Source organism: Heterodontus francisci, chromosome 20 (assembly GCF_036365525.1).
Source record: "Heterodontus francisci isolate sHetFra1 chromosome 20, sHetFra1.hap1, whole genome shotgun sequence".
Lineage (NCBI taxonomy): Eukaryota > Metazoa > Chordata > Chondrichthyes > Heterodontiformes > Heterodontidae > Heterodontus > Heterodontus francisci.
In genome coordinates this window covers 65,560,199-65,574,065 of record NC_090390.1, presented here as the reverse complement: position 1 = coordinate 65,574,065, position 13,867 = coordinate 65,560,199, and the positions used below count along the sequence as shown (strand labels likewise).

The 13,867-nt window shown below is 40.6% G+C and overlaps 1 protein-coding gene across 5 annotated transcripts in view; it reads right to left on the bottom strand.

Annotated features, from left to right (window-relative positions):
- The window catches only part of atrnl1b (attractin-like 1b), a 1,082,183-nt gene that overhangs the window by 761,298 nt on the left and 307,018 nt on the right, over positions 1–13,867 (bottom strand). For all 5 annotated transcript variants that reach the window (XM_068052965.1, XM_068052967.1, XM_068052968.1 and 2 more), the window contains exons 16-17: positions 8,839–9,052; positions 389–577 (exon numbers count right to left, since the gene is read on the bottom strand). In XM_068052965.1, the coding sequence (XP_067909066.1) occupies positions 389–577; positions 8,839–9,052 (403 nt within the window). The remainder of the gene's footprint in view (positions 1–388; positions 578–8,838; positions 9,053–13,867) is intronic.

Sequence of the window (13,867 nt, the reverse complement as noted above, 5' to 3'; positions counted from 1 at the left end):
ACTTATTTTGTGAAACTAGAAATCACTCAGTAAATTTTTTCCATTGCCAATTTTATCTTCTCCTATCCTAAACATGTTGGTTTTTTGCTGCAGAACAGTTACACAGGCACCATGCACCCTCCAGTATCTCATCAGGTGACTATTGCTATTTTACCATCACAACTGAGTTTGATCTACTTCTCTTACAACATCTGCACACATGCTTCCAGCACAGGTTAATGGATAGCTCAGAAGAATGGCTACCCCGGTCAATTCTATCCTAATTGAGAGGGCTGAGGCCAATCGTGGTATCCCAACACGAGATCATCTACTTTAGCTAAATATTGGATAAATCTGAACAACCAGGAGAGGCCTTAAGCACAGTTTAGAAAAAGAATTAAATACTTACAAAGGCAGCTCACAGTCTGCCACTCCATGCACTGTCCATATGGGAAAGAGATTACATATGTATTGGAGTCCACACAACGCTTAGCACTGCTGCACCACATGCATTCCACACTCTGGCTTGTGCAGTTCGAACAAGTTGTTCTGAGGGAACAAGGAGTCTTGCATGGTCTGGCACTTTGATTTGGACTGACTGCAAAAAAAAAAGTCTCTTACTTAAAATTACTTAAATAATTTTTTCCTCTTTTCAGTTAAAATATCAATTTCAGCCACATTAATTCTACATGATCCTTTTTCACAAAGGCTTTGTGAAATTACAAAAATGGTTTGAATTTTTTTGTCTGTAATCAGTTTATACATGACCATTTGCACAAAATTCCCGCATCCTGGACCGTAAACACATTTCGTAAGTAGGAATTTGCGGAAGAGCCACTGGAATTCTGTTTAACAACTTGTGTTCTAATCAATGCATTGTAGCAGGTTAACCTGATATTAAATTCAATGATTTGGCAATATAATGGGACAGTTTGAATTTTCATTACAGTTAAACAGTGGTAATACGGTGTGCTTAGTTGTAATGGCAGAACAATATACTAATTGCAGGGAAATCAGAAGGTAATGGGACTTCTGAAAATAAAAACATATTGCAAAGCGATCCTGCTACGAGAACCTGAGGCTTTATCCAACATAGTTCAAAATTGTCAAAAGTTATTAAATATGACTACCATGGGCCTGTTGAACATTAAAATTTAAATATGGTTTCTTTTACCTCTGAAGGTCCAAATTTAATCCAGTTTGAGGGAGCAGTAACCCTTTTGTTCATGGTTGAGTGTTCTGGCAATGAAACTAAAAGTCTCCAAGATGTCACAGTGATAGAAATTTTCAAGAAAATTAAGAAAATTTGAGTTTAGGGCTGTGGAGGAAGTACAATGATACCTGTAAATTAGGGATACGCAGGAGACTTACATCAGGTATCCTTTTTTTCAAAATGGTTATTGTAATGAACCATAACATCTCTAGCCGTAATGTCTTTTTTAGCCCTCACCTGGGGTTGTGCCTAATTCTAGAACCCCGTCAGTGGGATTTGATTTCAGTTAATTTTTTGTTTGTTATGTTTCCCAGTTCATTGCTATCCTTTTCCTTTGAGGGAGGTCATGAGTGTGGGATCTGCTCCCATGGCAGCCTGCACAGAGCGTGCTGGCTACTGTAGGGCTGGAGTGGCTGGCAGATCCCAGCTAAATTCGTGGGGAGCAAGGAGGAAATTAATATCTGTCCGGGAACTCCTCCCTCAAGTACTGCAGTTGCTATTGGGGGTGGATAGTCAGCTCATCTGTATCTGATGTACAGGTGGAGTGAAATGTCGTGTTGCCCAGTACAGTTCCCAGCTTTTATCGAATGGCGAGTTCTTTACCCAGCATCCAAAGCCGTGCAAACATTGAATCCCAGAGAAACAGCTGTATCTCTACCACTATGGATACTGGGTAAACAGCTCCCTATTACACAAAAGACATTTCTTTCACCTGCTGCAGCCTCATTCTGACCTGTCTCTCCCCATCCCCACCTCAATGTCTTACATTGTAAACGGGCTTGGGACATTGAAGGCTGTCCGTAGTGTGTAATTTACTAGTGTGCGTAGTTTCAGGTGCAGCTTGTATCTGTTACAATGCAAGATATTTGTGGCTGCCAATAAATGTCAGTTTTTGGCAGTGTGCCTTTGTACAGGTTTCACTCTACTACATCAGAGGTGCTTTCTTCTGAAGGAGACATTTAACCAAGGTCCAGTTTGCCAGTTCAGTTGGAAGTAAAAGATCCCATCACACAAATAATTGTCGCATTCCCAATGTTTTGGACAACATTAATCACTCAACGAGCAGCAGTAAAAGCAGATTAGCCGGTCATTCCTCTAATTGGTGTTTGTGGCTTCTTGCTGTGCACCTATTAGCTGCTGTGTGTCTAGAAAACAACAGTGACTACAATTCAAATATAATTAATTGACTGTAAAGTGTTCTGGAATGTCCTGAGAATATGAAAGACAGTGGATAAAAGTGCGTTTTTCTTTGATGTAAATTGTCCTTGATGCTCATAGTTAGAATGATTTGTTGCTCTTTTATATATGTTAAATATGAAAAGATGATTGCAATATTCTGCTAAAATGGAACAGTCTCCTTTTAAGCCACAAAAGAAAACCATTAGGTAAAGTCAAGCTAAAAAATTTAATTTTTTTTTGAAGGAAATCCAAAATTACAGCGTGTTCATCAGTTTCAGTCTGCAGCTTGGAAGCACCTAACTTTTTAAGATTGAGAACTCAGCAGGCTGTTGTAGACTTTTTATCCTGGGCTCTGGTTCTTTCATGCATGGCTTTAAGAAGGACTTTTTATGAAAAAGGCAAGATTGGTAAAAGTTGTAAGTTACAGACATCGTGATTATTGTGTTTGAGTACTTTGTGTGGGCGAGTCAGTTTCTGTGTATACATTTTAATTAATGTTTTGGAAGAAATTTGCCAAAAAGCCGACAGCTGCTAAAAAATTGCTTAGAATAATTTTGCCTCCACCTTTGTATTACAGAAAATGCATTGCCTGAAGTGTGATAAACAGGTATTGTGTATATATGTACCATTTTTATTACATCAGTAGATAGATACATGTACACAGTTCAGTAATTTGTGGAAACTAAAAAGACTTGCATTTATTTAGCATCTTTCACAATGTCAGGAGACCTCAAAGCACTTCACAGCTAAACAAGTACTTTTGAAGTGTTGTTGTTAGAGTAATGTAGGAAACTTCAATGCTATTTTTCTTTACCACATACTCAAGATTTGATATGCTACTTGTCTCAATAATGTGCAGAGAAGACAGTGAAAATCAATATAAAGAATATTTTTTAGCAATGGAATACATACCTGGGACAGTCCATTAGTATAAATATTCTTGCCTTTCCCTTAATCTAAAAATGCAGTACCCTATTTATCACATTCTTGGTTTTTCAAAATTGTACTTAATTCTTCATTGTTTTGAGACAAACACTGGAGTTGTTCAAAATGCAATTGAATGCCATTTGGTTGGGGGGTGGTGGGAACGTTAATGGGCTTGAATGGAGAAATGCAATTTTCTCATCGTTGTTTTTTTTCATGTTTAAAAAGATTCCTCTATCCATGATTCTTGGAACAACAGCATATGGATTTGATTGTTGCTTTACTCATGCAAGGAGAAAAGAAAATTTTTCCAGATGCAGCAGCCAACATATCTGCTGAGAGGACACACAATGTATACTGCTGCACAAAGTAGTCATTAATTAATATCAATGGAAAATATGATAAGTAAACCAAAAAAAATCCTGTAATTTAGACAATATTTGTTAATGCCAATCTTCTCTTTAAATTTAATTATATAAAAATTTAATGCATTACTTTCCCTTATGCTTATGACAGACGTCAGGTAGAAAATACCATCGAGAACCAGGTTGAATACAGAAGGTCCAGAGGGGAAGTGAAAAAGCAAATAAGAGAAGCAAAAAGGGAGAGCATGAAAAGAAACTGGCAGCTAGCATTAAAGGAAATCCAAAAGTTTTCTATAGACATATAAATAGCAAAAGGGTGGTAAAAGGAGGAGTGGGGTCGATTAGGGACTATAAAGGGGATTTACACATGGAAGCAGAGGGCATAGCAGAGGTATTAAATGAATACTTTGCATCTTTCTTTACCAAGGAAGAAGATGCAACCCAGGTAAAAGAGGATGTAACTCAGACACTAGAAGGGTTTAAAATTTATAAGGAAGACATATTAGATAGGCTTTCTGTACTTAAAGTGGATAATGCACTGGGACTGATGAGATGCATCCAATGATACTGAGGGAAATGAGGGTGGAAATCACAGAGGCACTGGCCATAATTTTTCAGCCTTCCTTAGACTCGGGGGTAGTGCCAGAGGACTGGAGAATTGCAAACGTTACACCCTTGTTTAAAAAAGGATGTAAAGATAAGCCCAGCAATTACAAGCCAGTCAGTTTAACTTCAGTTGGGGGAAACTTCCAGAAAATTAATTTGGGACAAAATAAATAATCACATGGACAAATGCAAGTTAATTAAGCAAAGCCAGCATGGATTTCTTAAGCGAAAATCATGTTGAACTAACTTGGAGTTTTTTGAGGAGTTAACAGGTTGATGAGGGCAATGCTGTGAATGTGATGTACATGGACTTTCAAAAGGCGTTTGATACAGTGCCACACAACAGACTTGAGAAACATGATAGCTCATGGAATAAAAGGGACGGTAGCAACATGAATACGGAATTGGCTGAGTGACAGGAAACAAAGAGTAGTGGTTAATGGATGTTTTTCGGGCTGGAGCAAGGTTTGTAGTGGAGTTTCCCAGTGATCAGTGTTGGGACCCTTGCTTTTCCCGAGATATATTAATGACCTAGACCTTGGTGTACAGGGCACAGTTTGCAGATGATACAAAACTTGGAAGCATTGTGAACAGTGAGCAGGATAGTGCAGAACTTCAAAAGGACATAGACAAGTTGGTGGAATGGGCAGACAGGTGGCAGATGAAGTTCAATGCAGAGAAATGTGAAGTGATTCATTTTGGTAGCAAGAACATGGAGAGACAATATAGAATAAAGGGTACAATTCTAAAAGCTGTGCAGGAGCGGAGGGATCGAGGTATATATCTGCATAAGTCATTGAAGGTGGCAGGACAGGTTGAGAGAGTGGTTAATAAAGCATACAGTATCCTGGGATTTATTAATAGGGACATAGAATACAAGAGCAAGGAACTTATGTTGAACTTGTATATGACACTAGTTCAGCCTCAGCTGGAGTACTGTGTCCAGTTCTGGGCGCTGCACTTTTGGAAAGATGTGAGGGCATTGGAGAGTGTGCAGAAAAGTTTCACGAGAATGGTTCCATGGATGAGGAATTTCAGTTCTGAAGATAGATTGGAGAAGTTAGAACTGTTTTCCTTCAAGAAGAGAAGGCTGAGATATGATTTGATAAAGGTATTCAAAATCATGAGGGGTCTGGACAGAGTAGAGAGAGAGAAACTGTTCCCACTTGTGAAAGGATCGAGAACGAGAGGGCACAGATTTGAAGTATTTGGTCAGAGAAGCAAAAGTGCCATGAGGAAAAACGTTTTCACGCAGCTAGGGGTTAATGTCTGGAATGCGCTGTCTGAGAGTGTGGTGGAGGCAAGTTCAACTGAAGCATTCAAAAGGGAACTGGACTGTTAGATGAAAAAGAAGAATGTGCAGGGTTACGGGGAGAAGGCAGGGGAATAGAACTGAATGAATTGCTCTTTCAGAGAGCCGGTGCAGACACGATAGGTCGAATAGCCTCCTCCTGTGCTGTAACAATTCTGTGATTCCTATTTTTTCCTTCATTATTTTAAATTCTTCCTTTGTACAAAATAGTTAGCATAATTATTAAATTAGAACAGACTTGGGGATGGAACTGTACATTTATCAAGTGAAAAAACAGAAAATATTTTTTGAAAATGGTTCAAGATGCTTTAATTCAAGTGTAAGTCTGCCCTCTAGAGTACAAAATGTAGATTTAAATGTTGGTCCAATACACTGTCTATTGTAAGTGCGTGATATCTTTGCCACACTATAACTTAACAGGATTTTGCTTTATATAAAGTATTTGAAGAAAACTGAAAAAAGTTTGAAACTGAAACTGTCACATCTTTCAGGTAATGTTGAGAAGTTCTAATTTACCAGCATTTAACTTAAGAAAATATTAAACTATTTTACAGTAAAAGCAATCAAGGAATTTATTCAAAACTAACCCTAAATCAAATTTAGTGTAATCATTTCAAATGGCAAAAAATTCTCCATCAAAGCAGACTTAAAAAGCATCAATAACACAGTATGCGCCCCAAGTACTTCACAAAAGTAGGACACTGGAGACCAAAACAAATGGAGAAACAATTGGGGGAGAGGTGGGTGACTGTTAGGAAGATCAAAGGAGGTAGGTTTAGAGGAGGTAGGTTTAGAGGAGGCTTTTGAAAGAGGAATAGAGTTAGCGAGGCAGAGAGGCTTGTGGAGAATGTTCCAGAGTGCAGGTTGAAAAAGCTGGGGGTTCTGCAGCTGAAAGTAGAGTGAAGAGAAACACAAATACAAAGGAGGCCAGAATCAGGAGGATAGAGGCCTTATACAGGAACATAGGGATTCGGAGCAATGAGGCTTTCGTGAGATTGTAAATGGGGACAATTGGTTTTGAAATGGATACATAGGTGAATAGGTAGACAGTGAGTGTTGGCAAGCACAAGGGTGACAGGGTAATCAGACAGTGTGAGATAGAAGATGGGTAGGGAGCTTTGGATGAGTTACAATTTGCCAACAGCAAACAGTAGGCTAGCAGGGAAAGAGGAAATGAGACTCAACTTTAGCAAAGGTGTGGATATACAAATACTCAGTAACGGTGAGAGAAATGAGTTAGTGGTCTGCCATGTTGTGGAGGTAGAAAGGGAGTGGTAACAGTAGAGTGATACAGGTTCAGAACAAGAGTGCAGATAGACTGGGGGAGCATAGGGCTGAGTAGACAACAACTAAGGCAGCCAAATGGCTTCTTAGTTCAGAATCAATCAAGGTGCGTACTGTCGCTTTGCTTAAGGATCAGTTAGAGATTGAGGGAGGAAGAATGTCAGGTGCTAAGGTGTGGTTTGGGTGAGAGCCAAACAGGGTGACTTTGGTCTTTTTTGAGATTGTGAAGGAAATTCTTTGATAGGACAGATTTGGGCAAAAAGACCAAAGTGGTGAGAGAAGATATAAAGCTGGGGGTCATCAGTAGACATGTGAAAACTCACCCTGTGCCCATGAATGATATTGTCAAGTTAGGGTTGCATAGGTAAAAGTAAAAGCAAGCTAGGCTGGCATAATGGAGGTCAGCTGCAGAGGAGAAATGGTAGAGGTGTGGGGAGTGATCAATTTTGTTAAATACTAAAGAAGGATCAAGGCGGATGCGAAGGGATAGTCAATGTGGTTTCAATCACATAGAATGTCATTGATAACTAAAATGAGGGTGGTCTTGGCGCTACAGGCAAAATAGTAAAGAGATTGAAAGAATGCAAAGAGGGAGTTATGGAAGAAGCGGTTATGGAGTTGGGTCATAACACAATAGAGGACTACAGGAAGGGACAGGTTGAAGATGGAAGGAGGACAGAGGAAAGAAGGAAAATTTTATCGAGGGTGCAAATGGCAGTCTTGAAAGGTGGAGGATACGAGATGAAAGACAGTAAGCCATTGAGGATGGCAGAGTGTATTGGGCTGAGTAAGTCTAGGTGCATAAAGAGTCAGGAAGCAGGCAACTGCACATGGGATTTTTTTTTTATTCTTTCATGGGATGTCAGCATCACTGGCAGGGCCAGCGTTTATTGTCCATCCCTAATTGCCATTGAGAAGGTGGTGGTAAGCCGTCTTCTTGAACCACCGTAGTCCATCTGGTGTGCTATTGGTAGTGAAGTGGTAAACTTGTGTATAAAGAATCTTTTTGTGACTTTGCTATAAATAGCAAACAATGGAAAACCTCCTCCTAGGTCGTTCATACTTGTATATATGTTTGTGATGAATGTACCTAAATAGTTTACACGCTGAATTATATTTTTACACTAATGTGGGGCAAATGCAACAGTTATTTTCTGCATCTGCACTGTCCCACACAAATCACCATGAGGCCAGTTAAGAAGAGAGTTAGGAAGGGAGTTCCAGGTTTTTGGTATTAGAGAAGATCAGCTTCATGAGGGCCTACTGGGAGGTAAGGGAGAAGCTGTAGAATGACATGGGGGTCAGAGTGAGAATGGGGGTGGAGGTGGTTGAAGCTGGCAAGCATATAGTCTTGATCTTTAAACACCAATGGATTTTATGGTTTCAAAGTGAAAATGGGAGTGCACAGGAATGAGAACTAGAGGAGGCAGTTTCTAAATTTCTGATATTTCATGACACTTATTTGTTTTTGTTCTCTTTCTTTAAAGCTTCCAGCCAAAAATAGCATAGTAGCAAAATATTTTGTATGGATTTTCTTTTTCGCTCTGACATCAAGTTCTGCTCTAGTGATATCCAGAACTGACAATGGAATCTATCATCTCGCCAATACATAAAAGTAGATTAACTAGGCTCATGGTGATTAGTATGGAACAAAGCAGATGCAGAAAATAACTGTTGCATTTGCCACACAAAAGTACAAAAATATAATTCAGCGTGTAAACTTTTTAGGTACATTCATCACAAACATAAATACAAGTATGAATGACCTAGGAGGAGGTTTTCCATTGTTTGCTATTTATAGAAAAGTCACAAAAAGATTCTTTACCACTTCACTACCAATAGCACAGCCTGAAAGAAATTGCACATATATCAGGTGCCTTATTTACTATTTATTTTTCAAGTTTTGCCTGAACTTACATTAATGTAAAAATGATCTCACTCACAATATTTGTGTATTGAGGTAAATAAAAACTTACCAACTGGTTTTTCACAGATCAGGCCATCTGCCATTTCAGTGCATGCATAAGCCTTCAACCCAGCAACTTCAGCTCTTACTAGATATGCACAGAAACCAGAGTCATTGGGTTCACCAGGAAGCCACTGCAGAGTAGTATTTGTAAAGGGTGACATATCTTCCCAGCCCCAGTAGGAGATGTTGATCTTACGCAATCCAACCCAAGGTGATATTTTCTATCATAATGAAGGCAAAAGAGGAACAATTAGCCCTAGTGTCATTTCCTCCAGTCTGAAACAATACTGTTCTATTATGCTTAACTTCATTGGATTTTTCTTTTACTATAACTTGCTGGAAAATATTCTGAATGCATTCCAGTTACTAGCTTATTTCTTATATTGCACGATGAAATTGACATTAATACTAACTAATTTACAGCAAAAACAGTAAAAAGGATATTTTCATTGTGTACCATTACACATGACAGAAAGCTCCATCACAGAAGAAGCTGCTACAATTTCTTTGCATTTCAGTAACATTCACAAACATGTTTGCCATTTTACAAACCTGTTAAAGCTAGTGTATCAAACAAAGCTGCTTACAGGCCAAATTAAATACATCAACAGTATATTCGTTGTCATGAAGACCCCACCTACCAAGAATGGGGCATATTAATTTCATCGAGTATTAACTTTAACTGTTGCTGGAATGAAGAGATGACTTGTTGAAGCAGTGGCTGGAAAAACATTTGCATACTATGAGACGGTGCTTGGAGAGACAAAAGAATTGCTCCCTGATCCAATTAACCCAAATGGATTTTGATCAGCAGACATTGAATGTGTAAGGGAGGTGGAGAATCCACAAATGCAGGAGTTTATTTAAACAGCGAGTCACATGACTAACCTGCTGGCCCAGGTCTGGTTTTGAACTTCTCACAGGACAGCTTGGGTCAGACTGCAGATTGCAACTGAACTTGGAAGAAGAGAGCCCCTCTCTCTCACTAATCTCCAGATACACTGAAGTCACTTAAACCTCAAGAGGAAGACGACTCCTACATTGAAGCAAGTTTTAAAGCGTGCACTGGGCCCCAACGAAAGGGCAAGACTTACCAGCAACCAAAGACTCTACATTGAACTCAAAGGACCGTAAATAAAACCCAGCTATTGCCTCAAACTGTTCCCCTTTATTCTTTCTACTTCGTCTGTCTCTATCTGCATGTGTGTTTATCGCATATGCATGCTAGCGTGGTCACGTCACGTATTCGTATTCGTTAACCGAATTAGAGTTTAAGATTAATAAACTTCCACCTTTCTTGGTTAAATCTAAGAAAACCTGTCTGACTGATTTCTTTGCCTTACTATTGGAAAGCAGTGAACAAGGATTCACTGGGGCGGCGGGGGGGGGGCTCAAAGCACAGTGTCTTTAAAAAATTAAATCCTGTTACAGTTAAACAAGGCAAAGGCTGAGAGGGAACCCCTAGACCCCTTTCTCACCTGCTCGTAACAACGTGCATAACACAAATATTTTTATGCAGAAAAGCTCTACCAAGTTTGTGTCAGATTTTTCAAATGTAAAGAATGCAAAATAAGCTCTATTTCATAATAAGTATGCAATATGTAACAGTCAGTTGGCTATGGTTTAAATGTTAATGAAAATTTTAAAAAATTAAGAGTAATACATATTTAGAGGTGGAGAACTAACATGTCACAGTCGAATAAGCAAACTGTACACCTTAGAACCCAGATTAGAATCCAGCCCAGGCTAATGTAATTACAGTCTCATCGCTCTTCTGGATGAAAAAATCAAAATAATTTCCAGTGGACTCATCTTCAAAGAGCAAAACTGCCCACTGCTGATATTAAATTCACAAATTCAGTCAAAGAGGCTAGTGTGAAAACTGGAAAATGTTCTCATTGGTAAATTCATGACAGCATGTCACTATATGACAATAAACTGTCACTTTTTCACTTACTTGTCCAGTGCAAATGAGTTATATAAGTTATGCCACACCAGTTACACTCCAGGCAGAATATAAGCACCAATTTCCTTCAAAACGCAGAGCACCACTGCTTATGGACAGGCACACTGGCATTGCTGAATTGCAAAACCAAAGCACAGCCAAGTACACAGTCTGTAGCGTGAAAACTTAAGACATCCAACATATCGCAAAGTCTTCCTGGGTGAGGGGGAATGGACTTGGCAGTTATAAAACAACTTCAAGGCACATCATAAATGTGATATGATACACTGTCATAAGAGTTTTGTTTTTTCTTTTAAAAAATTAAAAGGTCTGTGTGCCTTTAAGACTGAAAAAAAACTCTGAACAATGACTGCAGAGGCTAAGTGTTTGCAGAGTGCAGACAGTAAGACTGGTTTCCAAGAAACCGGAAAGATTTATGGCAGTCTTGTGATTTGGATTGTTGGAAGCATTCAGTTTCATTTTGGCCACTGTAAAAGAGACCAGGGGAGCTGTGAACAGCTAAAAAGAGAATTACTGCTGGAGATTGGCCATGAATACAGCCCAGAAAACTTTCTTGAAAAATAATTCCTGCATCGAAGAGGAAGATATTCAGAGAAAAAAGAGGAACTGCTACACTCTGTGGGGAAACAAGAGTCATTGCAGGGCAGCTCGGCAGTGTGGAGTGCTCCTCCTGTGCAATGTGGGAAGTTAGGGACACTTCCAGTGTCCAGGGCAAACACATGCGCAGGAAGTGTCTCCAGCTGCAGCTACTCGAAATCCGCGTTTTGGATCTGGAGCGGCGACTGGGGACACTGTGGAGCATCTGTGAGGCTGAGATCATCCTGGATTGCACGTATAGGGAGGGGAACGCACCGCAGGCAAAGACTGTTCAGGCAGAAAGGGAATTGGTGACCGCCAGGCAGAGAACAACTAGGCAGGTAGTGCAGGAGTCCCCTGGGTCCATCTCCCACTCTAACAGATTTTCCGCTTTGGATACTGTTGAGGGAGATGGCTTCTCAGACGAATGCAGCAAGAGCCAAGTCTGTGGCACCACGGTTGGTTCAACTGCACAGGAGGGGAGGAAAAAGAACGGAAGAGCTATAGTGATAGGGTATTCTATCGTAAGGGATACAGATAGGCGTTTCAGTGGTGGCAAACGTGACTCCAGGATGGTATGCTGCCTCCCTGGTGCTAGGGTCAAGGATGTCACAAAGCCACTGCAGGACATTCTGAAGGGGGAGGGTGAAGAGTCACGGGTCGTGGTTCACATTGGTACCAAAGACATAGGTAGAAAGAGGGATGAGGTCCTGCAACCAGAATTTAGGGAGCTAGGTAGCAGATTAAAAAGCAGGACCTCAAAGGTTGTAATCTCTGAATTACTCCCAGTGCCACATGCTAGTGAGTATAGGAATAGGAGGATAGAGCAAATGAATGCGTGGCTGAAGAGATGGCGCAGGAGGGAGGGCTTTAATTTCCTGGATCACTGGGTCTGTTTCGGGCAAAGGTGGGACCTGTACAAGTTGGACGGGTTGCATCTGAACCGGACCAACATCCTTGCAGGGTGGTTTGCCCGTACTGTTGTTGGGGGGGGGGCGCGGTTTAAACTAATTTGGCAGGGGGATGGGATGCAGAATGGAGGTACAGTAGGGGGTGATGCAAAGCCAAATTCAGAAGAGAAACTAAGTCAGTCCGGAAGCCAGAGCAAATATAGACCTGTTAAGGCACAAGCGAATAATGCAAGGCTGGATTGCATCTATTTTAACGGATGAAGTCTTTCAAGTAAGGCAGATGAATTAAGGGCATTGATTAACATATGGGTATATGATATTATTGCTCTCTCAGAAACATGGTTGAGAGAAGGGCAGGACTGGCAGCTCAATACTCCAGGTTATAGAATCTTCAGGCATGACGGGAGGGGGGGGGTGTAAACGAGGAAGTGGCATTGCACTATTGATCGAGGAGTCAATTACTGCAGTAAGGAGGGATGATATCTTAGAAGGTTCCTCGAATGAGGCCATATGGGTAGAACTTAAAAACAAAAGGGGGGTAATCACTTTCCTGGGAGTGCAATACAGGCCTCCAAACAGTAAGGGAGAGATATGTAGGCAAATCTCAGAGGTGTAAAAATAACACGGTAATAATAGCAGGGGATTTCAAATTCCCCAGTATTAACTGGGATAGTCTTAGTGCAAAAGGCTTAAAGGGGGCGGAACTCTTAAAGTGCATCCAGGAGAGCCTTTTGAGCCAGCATGTAGGAAGTCCTACAAGAGAAGGGGCGGTACTGGATGTAATCCTAGGGAATGAAGCCGGACAAGTGGTAGAGGTGTCAGTGGGGTAGCATTTCGGGGATAGTGACCATAACTCTGAGAGTTAAGGTAGTTATGAAAAAGGACAAAGATGGACCAGAAATAAAGGTACTGAATTGGGAGAAGGCTGTTTTCAACATAATAAAACAGGATCTGGCCAAAGCGGACTGGGAGCAGCTACTTATTGGAAAATCTACATCAGACCAGTGGAAGTCATTCAAAAAGGAAATAGTGAGAGTTCAAGGCCAACATGTTCCCGTAAAGGTGAAGGGTAGGACCAAAAAGTCCAAGGAATCCTGGATGTCAAGGAATATAGAGGATTGGATAAGGAAAAAGAAAGGAGGTTTATGGCAGATTCAGAGGGCTGAAAACAGCGGAGGCCCTACAGGAGTACAGAAAGCGTAAGGGGATACTTAAAGTAATTAGGAGAGCAAAGAGGGGGCATGAAAAAACACTGGCAGACAAGATTGAGGAAAATCCCAAGGCGTTTTATAAGTATATTAAGGGCAAGAGGATAACCAGGGCCAGAGTAGGGCCCATCAGGAACCAAAGTGGCAATCTATGGGTGGAACCAGAAGACGTAGGTGAGGTTTTGAATGGTTACTTTTCATCTGTGTTCACTACAGAGAAGGACGATGTCGGCGTAGAGATCAGGGAGGGGGATTGTTTTCGAATTGAACAAATCAGCATTGAAAGTGAGGAGGTATTAGCGGTTTTAGCGGGCTTAAAAGTGGATAAATCCCCATGCCCAGATGAGATGCATCTCAGGCTGTAACGTGAGGCAA